Genomic DNA, 18,067 nt, shown 5'->3' with positions numbered 1-18,067 from the left:
CCATGCTAAGATCTCAAGTGTTTTTCTGAGAGCAGCAGGTACAACTACTACAACTGCTTCAGGGTAAATGAGGAGCCAGACTTTACAGTAGGAAGTTCATTTCCACTTGCCCTGTGCACCCACAGTTGTGCCATTGACAGTAGTGGAAGCCTCCAGTAACTTACTAAGACCTCAGGTGTACATGTTGTGCACAGCTACGCTGCAGAGGCATGATGCCATTTCGCATCAAATATGAAGAAATACTGAACAGATGACTTAACAAAGAGGCCACGATGCCATGGAAGAAAGTACCAATGCCTACAAACTGTGCCACAATGAAGGTACGTATCAAGAGTATGATGAAGGTAATAGAAAGTAGTTTTTAAATCATGCCAACACCTTTGGGGATCATCAAACTCAATCATTTATGTTGCAGTTAATAACAAGTGACATGAAGCCAATTCTGTAGGTAGAGCTCTCAGCTCCACCCTTGGAACAATTTAATGGTGTGCAGATCAACAAAGAGCAAGCTTGGATACTGTCATGCCACAGTTGCATCATGCATGTGGGTAGGTCCTTTAAACTGCACTCATGGTGCAGGCAGGTCATGGAGGCTCACCAGTGAGTTTCAGGAGGATTCTGCCCAAAAAAACAGCTTTAAGAATTAGCCTAGTGTTCATACATTTTTCGTGGTCTGCCAGAGAAAAAGATGTGGGTTGTAAAAAAGTCTTCTCTGTACAATGTTTATTCACTGTATGCATCCTATTTTCTTGCTGTTATGCTGCATCCTGATTCCTGTATGGTCACTTGGAGTGTCTGGAATAAGAGGAAATTATCTGAAAATTATGCTTCTTAGCTGAAGAAGCTCTCAAGGAAATAATAAAAACAAATCCAGTGAAAAGCATAATGAAAAGTGTACTATTCTGTTGTAGTTTATATGCTAAATAGTTTGCTTCTGTGAATGCAATTAAAATACATATAGATTTTTCATTTACTTTGTCATAGGCTGAGTACTTCTATGAGTTCCTGTCTTTGCACTCCTTGGATAAAGGCATAATGGCTGATCCAACTATAAATATCCCTCTGCTTGGAACGGTTCCTCATAAAGCATCAGGTTTGTGCTATTGATATAATAAATAGTGTTCCTGTAAAAAATATTCCACAGCCAGTAAAGTCTACATATTTTATTATGAATTGCAGTTCTGAAATTTATTGCTAAAGAAATGCTTGCCACAGTGCTTAGCACTCAACAGTCTGTGAGTTCCTTGCCTGACTACAGCAGCATATTTCGTCTGAGCCAAGTCAAATGAAGCTTTTATGCGTAGATAAATCAGCAGAAACTTGTGCAAAATTGTTGCCCAAAATTTATGTGCATTAATATTGTTAGTGAGGTTGTGCAACTTCTGGAAAACAAAATCTTTGATCACTATAAGGAATAGTTATCAAATTATTCTGTGTCTCAGTGGTTGCAGTTTGTGGATGTTTTACTTTCAGTTGAGGTCAGCGGTTGTCATCAGACATTCAGCTCAAAGACAAGTTCTAGTTTAGGAAATTATCATTTACCATTTTCCCCTCAGTCATGCATTCTTAGTCCTTCCCTGGAGCTTATAGCTCCACAGCAGTGCCTGAGCCCAAGCCAAAGTGAGTGTTCCAGAAGCACCGCAGCGCACAATGAGCTGGCTGAAGAAAAAATCTTTCCATGAGAGGTTATTGAGTCCACTTAGCTCTGAAGTGGATGAATATCAGTCTACATTATCTATTGAGGGATGGTACGTGATAGTCTCTGGCAGAAAGGCAGAAATGTACATCCAGTACCTAAAGGGGCCTACAAGAAATCTGGAGAGGGATTTTTTACGAGGGCTTGTAGTGATAAGACAAGGGGGAATGGATTTAAACTGAAAGAGGGTGGATTTAGGTTAGGTATTAGAACGAAATTCGTCATTATGAGGGTGGTGAGAGACTGGAACAGGCTGCCACAGAAGCCATGGATGTCCCATCCCTGGCAATGTTCAAGGCCAGGTTGGATGGGGCTTTGAGCAACCTGGTCTAATGGAAGGTGTCCCTGCCCATGGCAGCAGGGTTGGAACTGGATGATCTTTAAGGTCGCTTCCAACCCAAACCATTCTATATTCCATGATCTGGATGACGGTAGTGTCTTAGTGATCATAATTTCACGAGAAGCCTCAGCCAACCTAAGGCCATGTAGGATAAAATGGGAAAGAAATGAGAAATGGAAAAGGAGGATGGGGCTACAAGTGGATAACTGATATACAGTGCCTTGACTGTGTATCAAACAGTCTTTCTTTTTGACCAGTCTTTCTTTTCTTCTTTCTTAATGCACAAAGTCGGAAAGTTTTTGTTTTATATCCTTCATTTTCAGCTTGTGGTAGAACAGCTTTGAGATAATATAGCAGCACAGGTCTCTGCTGTCGCACCTGGAATTTAACATTAATGATTGGTCTCTACATTCCATGTGGATTGAGTGAGTGGTATGGAAAGTGGATTTCAGTGAAGAGTCCTGTAATATTTGCACCATAATTGATGCAATTTGATTGGTTGCAAGCCAAATAAATTGGCAAGACATTTAAAAGTAACTAAAAAGTCATAAAGGCAAAGTTCTTGTTAAGCATTATTTCAATCTGCATATAAAGCAGGTGAGATATGTGAGAGGCTTTGCACTCTCCATCCTCTAATATAAGCTGGTTTTTCTTTTTAACTATCTAGAAAAGCTAGACCAAAATGATCCCCTTATGACTATATTTAGGAAAACATAATCTACAACTGCAGGGAGGCTGGAGATAGTCTCATAGTTCCAGTGAAGGTCTGTTAACCATCATTATGGGAGGTCTGATTAAAGCCAAAAAGGACTTACTCTGCTTGCAACACTGGTACCTCAGCTCCAAGGACTAACACGGGCATGTCCATGGTGTTTCCTTATATGGATCATGTGCAGTGCCCCACTGAGCTTAGTATATATAAGCTGTATTTAAATTGTGTTTGCCATTATAGTCAGTCCAGTGTTTAACAGCAATTGATGATCAGTACATGTACAGTATGTGAAGCATGTACATTATTTAACAGTTAAGTACTAATATGATGGCTTTTTTTACACTGCCTGATGGCTGGCAAAAATTAACTAAGCAGCTTTGAATAGATACATACTATAAAAGTAGTGAATACTTGCTACCTTGTAGTTATTTCTATACTTTAGGGTTTGCCTATGCTTTGTCTTATGGGCAGCAGTGGCCATAAGAAGACCTGTGGAAGACCAAAAGAAGGACAAACACATGTGATGCTTACTTCTGTTTTCTCTCTCAGCTCTGTCTAGCTTCAGCTTGGAGGATTTCATGAGTCTTAAGTGATTTGTCTTTTTTATAACCCCAGATGGGTTGCAGTTCTCTCTTTCAGGTACTTGTTCAAGCTCTCCTTGAGTCCATATTATCTTCTGGTATCTCCAATCCCTTTGGCAAGGAGTTCACTGCCTCCCATTGCATGTGCGTAGGAGTCTGAATATATGGGAAGTCCAAAAACATGGATGCTTCCAGGGTGAGGAGTGCTGGAATAAGGGTTTTCTGACCTGCCCCCTTGGACTTTAGTCCTAAGAGGTGCATTCCTGGTCTTTGCCCTAGGCACTTAAATCCACAGTCAAATCTCAAGTGACTTCGGGCATTTTCTACCAATTCAGTAAAGCCTGGATGTGACTATAGTGTCCTCCTTAAACTTCTGCAACATCTTCCTCCCAATTGCAATTTGCTCAGCTAAGTCACACATATCCCAAGATAAGCCCTGATCTCCTGCTCTTGCTCAGTAAGGTTACTATAAGTTTAAGAATTTCACTGCATTTAATCTGTTTTTAATCCACTGTAAAAGTTTCCTTCTTACCACATAGTTACATGCTTTTTGTAACAGTCTTTTGACAGATTGGTGTGAAAGCGCTTCAACAATTAAATTGTTTTATAATGAAAACTGCAACAGATCTTTCAGCCTGTGACTTACCAGAAGCAGAATGTGTTTGAGTAATAACTTTTGCTGCGTTATACCAAGGCAACAAATAAGAAAAATGGCTGAATTATGACTTGCAAAATTATTTATAACAAACAATTTAAACCAAATCAAATGCATGGCTGTTAGCTTAGCATTTGGTTCTGAAATCTCAGGCCAGCTTTAGAAGAAATGGATAAACAATTTCTGTTAGCTGAATCTAACTTACAAAGCAGTTAGGAAGAGCCAATTTTGAATAAAAGACATAAAATCATTTCATCTGAAGATTATTTAAGATCACTTGTGACAATCACAGTGGAGCATTCCATAGCTCTGAGGTATTTTGCTTCATTAAAACACTCCAGATTTACTGGCCTTAATGATTTGCTTAAACTCTCTGTAGTTCAAAAGTGTTTGAATACTTTTCTCGGAAAGGTTGATCTCCAAATATCACTAACTTAACAAGATCTGTCTGTGTCTTCTTTTTGAACATTTACACCCATGATCTTGTTTATCAAGTGTACCATCTTGCTAGCACTTTCTGAAGGAAGTTTTTTTATTAAATCAGTATCTTATTTAAGTATTATATGCAATATCCAAACCAGCAAAACATATCTAAAGTAACTTTTTTTCCCCAAATATGTACGATGTCTTTTGCAGAAGTGGTATGAAAGCCTGCAAAATTTAGACTCAAAAGTGACCAGCTCAGCTTAGAAAACTGAATGTAGGCTTCCAGCTTGTTTTGTTGTATCGTTAGATACCTCCCCATGAGTCCTGTCTGCAAGCAAAAGTCTGTGTTAAGATCACTGTCTGTGCTTTAGCCTATTGGAGTTGTGTCAGTAAATGAGCACTGAGTCGTCTCCTGTCCTTCTGCTGTATGTACTTCCTGTATACAGCGTACTTCTAGTCCTGGAGCCGCCTATGAATAGGGTGATCTATTTATCTCTGTGTTAAGGGCTTTCATCAATGGCATTACTCTAAGCTTAAATGCAAACATATCTATATGTTTTAGTATTTCAATGTGTGCTTCTATACATATATAGATAGATATGTGCATGTAAATATACTGTTATTATTCTCTTTTAAGTTGTTCAGGTTGGATTTCCTTGCCTTGGGAAACAGGACGGGGTTGCTGCATTTGAAGTGAACGTGATCATAATGAACTCAGAAGGCAATATTATTCTCCAGACCCCTCAGAACGCCATCTTCTTTAAAACCTGTCAGCAAGGTAACACTAAAGAGAACATGCTGGAATACTGTTAGGCCAGGTCACCTAGCTTCCTTATGTTTCATTCGGGATAACGGCTAGAGAAGATGGAAGTAAAGTGGTCGCACAATATGTAGCAATGGTGGTGAATGTCAAGGTGTTCTGGCTGGTTTTGTTGCTCATTTACTATGTGTTTACTAACCCTTTTCTTACTGTCAACTCCATCTCCCTTATCAGGCTGGGTTGGAGGCATTTCTTCTCCTGTTGACTGCTCATCAAGTCAAGGAAGTTGGTAGAAATGTATCAAGCACCTGTTAGCAAATGATTTGAGGTGCTTGGAGGAAAGCTGGTTCTGTGAAAACAAACATTTCCAGCAATGGCATGTGACCTGGAGAACTGAACCTCTGGGATCTGTAGTGGGGACACTGCTTTCAATTAATACTGTTTGGTGCCTTAGTTCAACAGTTTCTTAAATCTCAACTTACACATCCAAACCAAAAGAAAAATCCTAAGTCAGAAAAGTTCTGTGAAAGTTGGCTTTACCCTCTGTGGAGCTCAGACAACAACCTCTTGGTGTTAGATACAGGTAAGGTGATGGAAGTTGGTTCTCAATACTTGCAGTCACCAAGCAATAAGCACACAGAGGATGTGCTGGTAGGGGAAGGGCACAGTGAAGTTACTGCAGTGTTTACTTGGAAGGGAGGGAACCTATTTGATCAACCAATCCAGGAGCCATAAGCACTATGTAATATGACTTTCTAGATTAATTTGATTCATTACAAACAATTATAATTATCACTTTATACTGAGGCTGTGGCTGTGGGAATTGAAAAATCAGTATCTAAGATAAGGCAGTTATCCCATGTCATGTCCAATTGTATCAAATCAACCTGTGATGGGGCTGACATACAAAGAGTGAGATTTTTATTCTATTAAATCTTTATTCCCAGTCCTACACTTTCTTCTTTATGCTCTTTTCTCTGAGCTGACTGGCTGCAGCACATCCCTGAAGAGTGAGCAGCAGGAGTAGGAGCTATTTATTCTTTGAAACCTCACTTCACCTGAATAGGAAAGCTGCTTGTCTCCTTTGAAGCCTTGCTGCTGCTAATTAGCCCAGGCAAAGTGGAGGAGGAGGAGAAGTGGGCAGAGAAACAGAAGAAAAATGAGGATTTAATGGAAGCAAAAGCAATCAGATCTCAAGTATGGAGTTGTGTGTCTAATGTAAAAACAACACAAAACATTTGCTATCTTTTATTTTCAGTTTAGTCCAAAGATGCTGAACTTAATAGACTGGAAATAGTGTTTGGGTAATCTAATAAAGACAGAAGAGTTACAGGTCTATATCGTGGAAAAATATGTCTTAAACAGAGACAGCTCCAAATTCAGTTTAGTAATAGCTTTCACTGAATTTAACATTTCTGTGACACTGGCTGTTGTTACCATTCTGATACGAGATGTAATATTTAACACTTTAGCAGTATGACATCATATGGCCTCTCAGAAAATCTGGGGGTGATTATTGTCCCAGCCCTTTGTTCTTGGAGACAGCTGTGAAACACAAGGATGATTTTCCAAACTTTAGAGGTGGGTACAGGAGTTTTCTTACCTCATCTCTTCCATCTGGGATAGCTCCCATTCCTGCCCTCTGTCTGCTAGGGTGGACACTGCAGTGTTTTGAAACAGATGGTCAGAAGGACGAGAACGTCCTTACTGGTTCGTGTTAGAGTAGGGGTGAATTTCCTTCCTCTGAAAGATTTTTGTTTGTAGTGAGGAGCTCCAATTCCTCCTGCTGGGGCCCCGGTCACTGTTTCCAGTCATTCTTGGCCATCCAGAAGGACCCTTGCCAGAGGAAGTGAGGAGATTGAGGGACCATTTTTGTGGGAGAGGAGAGGATTTGTTGTGGCTAAGAGGTGGCCACAGAGGAATTATGTTTTCCTATTTTTCTGTTTGAAATGGTATGTGTTTAAGCATGCATTTTCTGTAATGAACAGCAGCTCTGCCTTCGGGTACAAAGAGAGAAGCATTTCCAGAAAGGGTCCTAGAGTACAGCTCTTGTTGGAACACAAGAAGACCAGAAAGTCTTTACTACTGTTACTACTGCTGCAAGCAGCTTTACTTTTAAAGTAACACTTTTTGCTTCATGTATCTATGGCCTTGGATAGAAGAGCATTTTAAAATCACCGCTTTCCTCCACTCTCTTTCCTGTTTGTTTGGCAGCTGTACACAGTATCCAGCCACCTGATCAGTATATCAGTTTTCTTTCCTTTTGCTTAGTCTTGGACTTACCCTTCACATCCTACTGAATAGAGAGACTTATTATGTGAGTGCAGCAGAATACTGTGCATAATTATATCAGACATTTTTTCCTGTGTCTCCAATCTGCTATGTGATAAATTATTAAAACCAAGAGTTTATTTGTGTAATCTGTATTTAACTACAGACACGTCACCTGAGTCATATTAGAAGGGGAAATGATTCAAACTTTTTAAGTCCAGGATTATGTTTTCATCTGTATTAATATGAGTTAATAAGAATCTCTGTGGGCTGCAGAAATGCCTCAGGAAACCTGACCCTCCTGAAGTTACAGATATCCTGTTATTTCTTAACACTTTTAACAAATGCACTTTAAAGGCTATAACTGCTTCAGTTTGAACTCGGCTATTATTCAGCTGGGAATCAGTGTAAACCAACGGTACATCTTTACAGCCTCGGGATGTACATCAGCACTTCCTGATGGGGCAGTGGAAAAGAAGTAAGGATGCTGTTGGCAGGTGTTGTCAGCCACATATGTTTACAGCACTATTACACCAAAGGAAAAGGAAAAATAAGATGTGATGCCCACATTACAGCCAATTGTTGTCTAATAGATTCTAGGTTTGAGTTTGGGTTCAGACATTTTAGTCTATGTCAGTTTCTGAACCTTGTAACTCGGAGTGTCACACAACATAGCATCAAGATGAGAAGGTCATTCCTGCTCTGCTAAAAGCTGCCCTGTGGCTCTGGTACCACTGATCACTAGTGGTGTTAAGTTTTTCTAATGGGAGTAGGCAGCCTCTACTGTCTGCCTTCTTCTTTGTGACAGATCTGGGAAGGTATTTTTGAGTAACTGTTTTTCAACCCAGCAATCATGTTTTCATGGAGTTCCAGAGGCTTCTGTTTATTTTGCCTCTTGTTTGATGGACACTGGCATTTTGAGAATGGTAGTGGTACCCAGAGATAGTTCTCTTCCTTATATAATGCAGCCAAAGTTGTCAAATACTTTTACCAGTGTCTGATCGATAATTCAGATATGACCAAGAACTGGATGTTGATACAGGAAAGTTTTTATCTTCCTTTCTGTCCTTTTTTCATTTAGCCTTGAAGCTGACTCTTTCATGTGAATACAGATTTCGTCACTTTATCACCTTGGTAGTAACAGATGTAGTAATTAATGCAATGCAAGTGCAGTGCAGTCTACTTAAGGCTGCAGAAATTGAAACTGGTCCTGTATACTGAGGGCAGGTCTAACCAGCGATGCAAGTCCTGCACTGAGCTGCCTTCTCATTTCTGCACAGAGGAGAAAGGACTGGACTGAGCAGAGCACCCACATTGCTTGTGCACTTACGGAACAGCAGAGCAATGGAAATGCATGGTCTGTCAACAAGCACATTGCACATTTGTCTGAACACGTTATGAAACTTCCATTTTTAGACTAACAAAAAAACACCCCGAATTTCTCTTGAGGAGATCTCAGCTGAACTTTTGTTTCTGTCAGTATTTGCCTGTCTGTCAGCAAATAGTTTTACTGTTGTGTCAAATGAGCATACTGATCCTACCAAGAGTTGGCTGGTAGCTAAAGTGTATTATATTCAATTAAGTTTGTTGTTGTGTTTTATGAAGCGGAGTGTCCAGGAGGCTGCAGAAATGGAGGGTTTTGCAATGAAAGACATGTCTGTGAATGTCCAGATGGATTTTACGGGCCTCACTGTGAGAAAGGTAATTTACAAAGAATCTTCTTAGCTGTCTCCTTTATTATAATCTCAACGAAACTGTAGCTACTGCACTGCAGTCTCTGCTAGAAATAAGAATGGTCTATTCTGAAGATTTCATATATTTTAAATCCACAGATGTAAGGGAATTACTATTATCAACCATGGACTAAGAGAAACAGCCCATGGTTGGAAATTTTCTTATTGCTTACAAGAAAAACGTTTTCTCTCTAAGAGGCTGCTTTTGACAAAAACTGACACAATAGTTCAGCGATCCTTAATCACAGGGAACCCATCTGCAAAAAGATTAAGTAAAATTCTTCTGCTAATGAGGAATAGCTGGGAAACAAAGCACAGGTATTTAGTTGTTCTGCATTTGTTTATTTGGAGATAAGACCTAATTTGCGGGCAGGCTGACAATAAAGATGGGAAGATGAAGGAAGGGGTCTCCTTTTGACTTCCATTAGTGACTAATAGCCCCAAATGACATTTCCAGGAGTGAAGAGCCAGGAAAATGGTGTGACTTGCTGAGAAAACCAGCTCTCCTTCATGTCTCTTTTTTCTCCTCCCCCTGTGGCAGACCCTCTCCAGGGTGACTTGACATGGAGCAAACCATCCCCATTGCCATCCTTCCACTGCCAGGTGCTTTGGCTATATCTAAAAGATTGAGTACAAAGGAATCAGGGACTGTTCTCTGGCCTGGAGGCCAACTGGCAGAGCACAGCTTACATTCATGTGTTTAATAAACTATCTTTCTCTCCAAAAAAACACCTCTCCAGACTCAGACTTCCTGCTAGGAGGAGCCTGTGGCTGCTGGTCTGCTGGGGACAAAGCCATGCCAGGAACAGCACCAACAATTTCACAAAATGGATTATCCTGTGCTCCTACTTTTCCCCATGACTGGGTTCTGTTTAACTCACTAGTATGGACCCAACCTCACTGCATGTACCAATTGAGGGCAACCACAAAATGAAGCATTGCCTCCTCACATGCCTCCCTGGAAGAGCTTTGTGGGGTGGCCACAACTGCAGAAGAGTCTTGGCAGAGCACAGGGGCTCTGAAGAAGGTTCACAGGAAGCATGCAGGGCAGTTTGGCCACCAAATCAGGCCACACAGCAGGCTTCCCTACTCTGAATTAGGTAGCTGTGCTTATGCTTAGGAATGAAGAGGGAGAAGGGAGCTTTCCTTATAAAGCCTGCCTGGGAACCCCACTGAATTACTGACACTTGTGAGTGCAGCCTCCGAGGAGACAGCCTTCTCTGCAGAGCTGAGGTACCAACTGCTTCACCGGAGTCCAGTCATATTGAGGACTGGAGGTCCATAGAGAAAGCAGAGGTCTGGGGGAAATTCAAATAACCTGAGAGTGTAGGTGGGCACTTTGCTCTCCCCTGTTTGGAATGAAACTGTACAAGAGACTTCCTTTAGGAGATGGCTTACTTTAGTCTTCACTTGTTTAGTAATACTATATACAAATTGCCAAATACAAACCAGAGATGTAATTGATTTAACCCACTGACAAAGGTGCTGTCCAAAGGTGACTTATTACATTCAGCAGAAGGAAAAGTAGCTTAAGGAGTCAATGTACTGTGTATTTACATAGATAGTTGCTATCACACCAGTGATGTTTTTCTGTTCTTCGTGCTTCTCAGCGCTGTGTACTCCTCGCTGCATGAATGGTGGGCTCTGCATTACACCCGGCCTCTGCATCTGCCCCCCCGGCTTCTATGGCATCAACTGTGACAAAGGTAACTGCCACCTAAAACCTAAACCCCTCCAGGCTCCATATATCCAGCAGCCTTTTCTTCATTCACATGTGCCAGTTTCCCTTTAGTAGTGGATTTTGAAAAGTTAGGTGAGTGATGAAATAGGTTTTGAATGTTTAGTGATTCTTCAGACAGATGCTCTAGCACAATCTGGCAGCTGCTGGAAGAATGTAGGGATTTGCAGTGCTTTTGCAGCTGGGTGTGCAGGCATCCATATACACCAGCTCTCTGAAGGATGATTCAGATAATCACTTTAGTTGGTCCACTGAAAGCTGTGGGACCTACCACAACATTCACTTACATTTCTGGCCTAAGGGTATAAAAAGAATATTTCAATTTGAACTCTATTTTCATGGAATAAAATCAGTTTTACTGATTATTTAGTTCATTAATTTGCTACATCTAGACAGATTAAAAAAATAAGCAGCTATTCATTTTTTGTGGCATTGTGGCTCAGGAGGGATAAGAAGGAAGCAATCACTTGTTCAGAACTGTAATCTGGAACAGTCCAAGCTACCACGTATTAAAAAACCCAAGTAGTTTCCTGCAGAAATTTAACTGACCTGCTCATGGCAGAGCAAATTAGAGAATATCCATTGTTGCAGGACTATATGAAAGGTCCTAGTGGACTTTCCAGCAAAATAATGGAACCTTCCTAGGCCTTCAGGTATGTTTGCAACAGACTGTTGCTCTCATTGTCCTTCTGACTTGTATCTAGTCCTTGATGAGGCTTCTGTCACATTTAAAAATGTTTCAAAAATGCACTGAAATGAAATGCTTCTGATGTCTTGAAGAATTAATGTGCATCTCAGCTGTCTGGTGGAAAGTCATGTCTAACACAATGTAGGTAACTTGGCAGGTGAGGGACACAGCATTTGCATCTATGTCACCACACAGCAAAATCTTATGAAGGTTTCTTTTTAGTCAAAGCATTAATTAAGAACTGTAGTGAAGTATCCTTTGTGGAATTAACTTCTAGTCCTAGATTGTGCTCCTTTTATCAGACACTGGCGGTTTCCATAGCAATAATACCTTGATCCTTCAAAGAGCTTTACATGAGGATCGATAGAGACGCAACTCAGTCTGTCCTCAAGGATCTCGTTGCTGTCTGGTTTACTTGTCTCTTTCTATATTGACTTGTGTGTGTGCCTGTATCAAGCACAATGTAGGAAGAAACACATTTCAGTCTTCCTTTGTAAACCAGATGAAAAGATGTTAATACAACTTCTTAAAACATACTCAATGTTTCTTTATGATGAGCAGTAGAAAACATTAAGACCAAGTCAAATTGAGTTCATATTACTGACTTAGTTAATTCCTGGTTTATTCATTTCAGCAAACTGTACAACAACCTGTTTCAATGGAGGAACATGTTTCTATCTGGGAAAATGCATTTGTCCTTCAGGATATGAAGGAGACCAATGTGAAATAAGTGAGTAGCATCTCCGTGTGCTTCCTTTCACTTATGTCAACTTCTTCTAGTGTCAATGCCTGTATGATGACGTGCAACCTGCCCCTGCTGGACTCACAGGGAGGGTCTCACATGGCAGGTTGGTGCCCTCAAAGGGTCAGATGCCACATGCCTCCAAAGGAGTTTCCTACTAATAAGTTTGATTTATTGCTAGACCATTTCATCCCGTACCTTTTTTTGTTTTTATTAGTAACTGGGCTTGGTGACAATGCTCAAGGTGTTAAGTATGCAAGCAATACTCTGTGGCAGACAGATGTGCTGCTGTGCCAAGCCTGTATGGAGCAGCTATTTTCAAACATTCTGGCAATTCATAACTTGGGCACAGCAAATTAGGTTTGAGCTCACATCTGTCAAAGGGCTACTATAAGTTGGGAATGAAAGGGTTTAGGGCAAAGGAAGGACTGAACTGTAAGAGCTAAGCACTTTCAAGTAACATACTAAGTTGCATTCACATGGCAACTTGCAAATCTGTGTCACAAACATCAAAAGTTCTGCTATTTTCAGAAGTTTAACATCAAAGCATTCAAAATACTTTAGCTCATGGTTGATCTAAGTGTGCTGTGTAAAGCTGGGGGTTATGGAGATGTGGTTAGGCTGGAACAGACCTGGAAGGTCAGCTGTCAACTATTTGATCTAACCTAAAGAAGAGTTTTTTCACAGCTCTGTTAAATTGGATTAATTCTGTAGTTCCCTGCACTTGAATGGAGTATGAGCATTTTGAGAAGGTACTCCCGGGCCATTCTTTTGGGGCTTAAAGCTTCTAACGGGACACTGTGCATGGAGCTTCTCCTGCTGTAAATAACATCACCAATGTTCCCCAGCATCTTCACAGAAGCACAGAGTGCATCATTTGACCTGGGTTACCTAAGAGCTGATTTTTAATATGTATGACATATTAAAGACACTGGATCTTCTCACAGTTCTGAAATTCATATCATGAGATACTTTGGAAACACATGGAAATAAACTCTTAATGTGCTGTCAGCCAATACAGGACTTAATAAAGATCGTCCTTTGATATAAATTCAGATCAGATTCAGCAATAACAGTGTGGGTGTCCGCTGAATTCACCTTTGCTTACATCAAGTTCAAATTTGACACTCTGATAGAACTCTGTTTCTTTCTTCAGTTCCCAATCAGCTTTGATAGTTCTCAGATGATAAATAAGGTTTGGTTCAAATTTGAGAAGCATCTATTTTATGTCAGTGGTGGTTTTTTGAGGAGAATTCTTAGAACTGATATTACCAATCTGTCTGCGGGACTCAAGCTCATTTTTGTCTACTGCTGTTTGGGATAGGTGCAGCTGACTTCAGTTTCTTGTGAAGGCTTACCTGTGCAACTCAAACTAATCAAAATACAGGCACTAAACTAGTTCCTGTATGAAAGAAAGAAAAAAATATTCAGGATCACACTATGCTGGAGCTGAACCAGGATGATGTTGATGAGAGCAAGTAAAGCTGTGCACTTGCCTTGGCTTTTGTAAAGCTCAGACAGCAATTGTTAGACTGTGACTGATGGCTGCTGCCACCTCTGGGCACTGCACCCGTGCCAGCACAACAGTGAAAGGCTGCAAGAAATGCTAGACGAGGCTTACAAACACCAGAGAAACGCAGCTCAGTTTCTTTCCTTAGATCCAGAGCCAGCTATATTCAGTCATGGGGGTCTTGAAATAACAAAGGGGGAAAACTTTTCAACAGGCAGAAAGCCATCTTCTGAAAACTACAAAGTTGTTTGGGTTTTTTTTAATGTTGTTTAAAGAGTGCTTGTCTAACAGTTTAATCACTCTGTAAGACCCTTGGGAAATGTACTGGACCCAGTCTACAATACTAATGAGCATTCACAGTCTTCCAGATATTTTTTCTAGCTATAGTTATGCATTGTCTCTAATTAGTGTTTCAGTTGGAGTCCAGAGGGGTTTATTTTGTTTTGGATTCCTCCGCCATTTGTCACCAGCTGTTTTGTTGCTTTTTCTATTTCTCAGTCAATAACAGAGACAGTTATTACTCTTTCCTTCATTCTGTGAAAATATCCTAGTCCAAAGTTAATTGGGCTGTGCTGAGTGAAATGCGTGCCTAATGCAGCTCTGTGGAAGTCGGCATCACACCCCTTGACACATATTCTTCAGATTTACTTCAACAACTACGAAAAATCATGGATTTCCTTAACATTGCTCCTTTCAGTCATTGAGTACATGGGATCCAAATGCTTGCAAATTAGAATACCTAAGGTTCCCTTTCCAGAGGCTCCTGTGGCAAAATTATGCTTTTGCAGAAACTCCCCTTAGCACTGTTTGTTCCATCAGCTGGTTATGAAGCTTGTTTCAGGGCTATTAGAATAATTATGTGTATTAGGAACAAATGTTTCTTTTATATTGACGATACACACATGCATCACAGAAGTCTGCTGGGGTTGAGAGGTGAATAAGCTTTGCCTGGGATATTGAGCTCCCAAGGGGGCAGTCTGTGAGATGAGTACATTTGCTGAGACTTTCAGCACAGCAAGCTGGTGTTGATGCTTAAATTATCATTTGCAGGTCTTAGTTAACATCCTTTATAAAAAATAATAGCAAAGGAAAGGAAGCAGTTTGTTGCTCCAGGTTCCAGATTTTGTTTGCTCACAGATTCAGGTAAGTATTAGTGCTAAATTTAGGAAGAGCTATTTTGTTTGTTGTGGACAACAGTGAGAAAATTTGCACTGATTCGTATGGCCACTGAGGAGGCAAGGAGCTGAGGGTGTAGTCTCTGGCTGCCCAAGAGTGCCCTGGGAGGTGTCACTGAGCCTCCCTCGGCCAGGGATGACCTACCTCTTGGGCACTGTGCTTGCCCTTCCTAGAGATGAGTGAAGATTTAATTGGTTCAATAATGCAGACAAGTTCTAACAAGGGATTGACAGTCTGGTGATGGGAGACTTGACATAAAGTTTGAGGAAGGCGCTTGGTGCAGGTCAGGCCCAGCAGGAACCCGAGTGTGGATCTCCTCCATCCCAGGTGTGTCAGGGCCAAACAAACCTTCTTACAGCAGCACCGATAGACCCAGCCTCTTCCTTTGCCAAAGTGGGAATGGGAATGTGAGGGAAAGTAATTTCCAGGCTAAAATCCTTGAAAATGTCTTCGAGTACTAATTGCTGTTACCAAAGATGCTCTGTCCCTTGCAAACAGGAAAGAAGGGTATGCTTTTTTAATGCACCTTTAGATTCTGAGCTGTGGTGTGGAACAGCCCTCACTGCACCATCCACAGCATCATGATGCTCCATAGCCTTGTGTTACACGCTAACAGGCACAGACAATTTACTGTTAGTAATACCTGTTAGTTCCTGAGCATCCTATTGCTTAAAATCTCTCTTGAACAACACCAGGTTTTCTTCTACTTGTGTCCCCTGGGTATGGACCTCACCCTTTGCAAACATGAAGTTTGTACAGTGCCATCTCTCCCACAAAGCGTGAGAAGGACACGAGGTAATACTGACTGGTCACATGGGGGGCTCTGCGGAGTCTGGGTGGCACAAATCCAGGCAAAAGCTGCATGGACACACAGGCTTTGGCTGTGCCAAATTATTGACATATTTTCAAAGCAGAAGAATGCATTTAAATTGGAAGGACAGACATGCAGGTCTTCCTTATGGATCCATAGTGCACACTCTTACACCTAGCATCCAATGAGTTTTTTGGGTACAAGACAGGCTTCTCAGACATTGTCTCCAGGAGGTGCAGGGGCTAAGACTATTGTTTCCACGTTTTCATTTTCTAGGTAAATGCCATCAGCCATGTCGAAATGGAGGCAAATGTACTGGTAGGAATAAATGCAAGTGCTCCAAAGGCTATCAGGGAGACCTGTGTTCAAAGCGTAAGTACCAAAGCCACTCCATTAATCCTTGTGGGACTGATCAAGCTGGCTGGGCAGTATCTTTGTACAAAATGTCAGCACTAACTGTTGTCAAAGTATTTCATTAATTTACTATGGACATACAGCATACACCAGACTGAAAGGAATTATGAAACCAGAAACATTTTTTTACAAAAGCCTTCCCACAGTTTCTTCTGTACCCTGAGTTTGTATAAAACAGCAATGTGTCAGCTCAGTAATAGCAGATTGATAATAGAGAAATGCTTCAAGACCAGGGTGGACAGAGCCTTGGGGGACATGGTTTAGTGTGACGCATCCCTGCCCATGGCGGGGGGGGGGGGGAACTAGATGATTTTAAGGTCCTTTCTGTCCCTAACTATTCTATGATTCTGTTATACATTGCAATGTTAGAATCCAGTGGGAGCACTTTGTGGGAGGGATGCTGGGGCCTACCCTCCTTCTCCGGCTGCTTCTGGTGGACACTGAGCTCTTCTGTTCAATCAGCTTCTCTAAGCCAGAGACTGAGCCAGACCTCACAGGTGAAGGGGGTGTGAACTGTTTTGGGGATCTGCACACACTCAGTGCAAAGGCACAGATTTACTGGGAGAGCCCCAGCCTGTGCCAGGACCAACCCATTGTGGGGAACAGCAGGGAAAGCAAATACGCAACCTCTGTCTCTGGATGAAACGTCGAGAGGTCAGATATGTTCTCTTGCTTTCTTACAGCTGTCTGTGAACCCAGCTGTGGTCTGTATGGCACCTGTGTTGAGCCCAACAAATGCCAGTGCAAAGAAGGCTGGCATGGGAGACATTGCAACAAAAGTAAGTGAGAAGCAAATACTGAGAATCCATATTGGGGATCTTACACATGGGATGCTTCAGAAATTACTGCTTCAGGAGCCTTTCCAGCATCCCATTTTTTATAATCTTTAATCCAAACAATAAACCAAAGATTTTCAATACTCCATAATTTTAAATAAAAAACCCCCCTCAGAATAATTTGAAAGTGTTTTACCAACATCACACTTGTATTAGAAATTCCAGAATCTGGTATCAACGAAATTTCTAGATGATCTTGCATGTCTTCCACCCGCAGTATAGAAGGGATATGAAGTCCTTCAGCACTCTTTAGTAATATCAGCTAGCTTTAACTGTTGGGTATGCATTTTTAGAAATGAAACCCAGGTTTGAAAGCAGATTTAAACTTAGAAAAATAAAATGTCCTTCAGAAAATGGGGAGATCTTGAAGAGTTATGCAAGATCTATGCTTAACAACTTCAGTTTTTCTTCCTCTTCCCACCCATGCTCCACAGACTACAAAATATGTTGTCTCAAGGCAAAGTTGAATTCCTCAAAAAAAATTTCTGTTGTGATTATTGGTCCATTTGACACCTATTGAAGCAACAGATCACTTCACTGGGTTTAAAAGAGCACTATAACATTATTTGAAATCCTCCTGGGTGTATCCAGTAAGAACTTCAGATTTAATTTTAATATTTCATGTGCAACAGTGCTGTAACAGCAGATCTTCGTGCCACATTCCGTACATCCTCCTATGAGGTATTAATACTTATCACTGTTAGCTAATAATTCGTGTTTAGTGTTTTAAGTGTCAGTAATAAAAAAGTTGAGAGATTTTGCAGCTATAAGACCCACGAATTAGCCATAAACAATGTGAACCTGTATTGCAGCATCAACTGAATGTTTGTTTTTATTAAATGCTGTTGATGCCTGTGATTTATATCACATTAAAATGTGTTAGAATAAATATAGCTGTTTCATTAAAAAGTTAGTATTATCTAACTAAAATGGATTTTGCTGTGAAAATTAGGTTTGGGAACTGTTGGTGTGCTGTTA

General features: G+C 40.9%; 1 protein-coding gene across 1 annotated transcript in view; it reads left to right on the top strand.

Moving 5' to 3' along the window:
• Positions 1-18,067, top strand: part of WIF1 (WNT inhibitory factor 1) — a gene marked incomplete at both ends in the record, with an annotated part of 43,359 nt that overhangs the window by 23,974 nt on the left and 1,318 nt on the right. Inside the window, 7 exons of the mRNA XM_080627187.1 lie at positions 985-1,093; positions 5,048-5,188; positions 9,047-9,142; positions 10,785-10,880; positions 12,235-12,330; positions 16,116-16,211; positions 16,937-17,032. Coding sequence (XP_080483313.1) covers positions 985-1,093; positions 5,048-5,188; positions 9,047-9,142; positions 10,785-10,880; positions 12,235-12,330; positions 16,116-16,211; positions 16,937-17,032 — 730 coding nt within the window. The remainder of the gene's footprint in view (positions 1-984; positions 1,094-5,047; positions 5,189-9,046; positions 9,143-10,784; positions 10,881-12,234; positions 12,331-16,115; positions 16,212-16,936; positions 17,033-18,067) is intronic.

This window comes from Psittacula echo (assembly GCF_963264785.1).
Source record: "Psittacula echo genome assembly, chromosome: 1".
Classification (NCBI taxonomy): Eukaryota; Metazoa; Chordata; class Aves; order Psittaciformes; family Psittacidae; genus Psittacula; species Psittacula echo.
The sequence above is the reverse complement of the archived record's forward strand: the minus strand, read 5'-3'. Positions and strand labels throughout refer to the sequence as shown.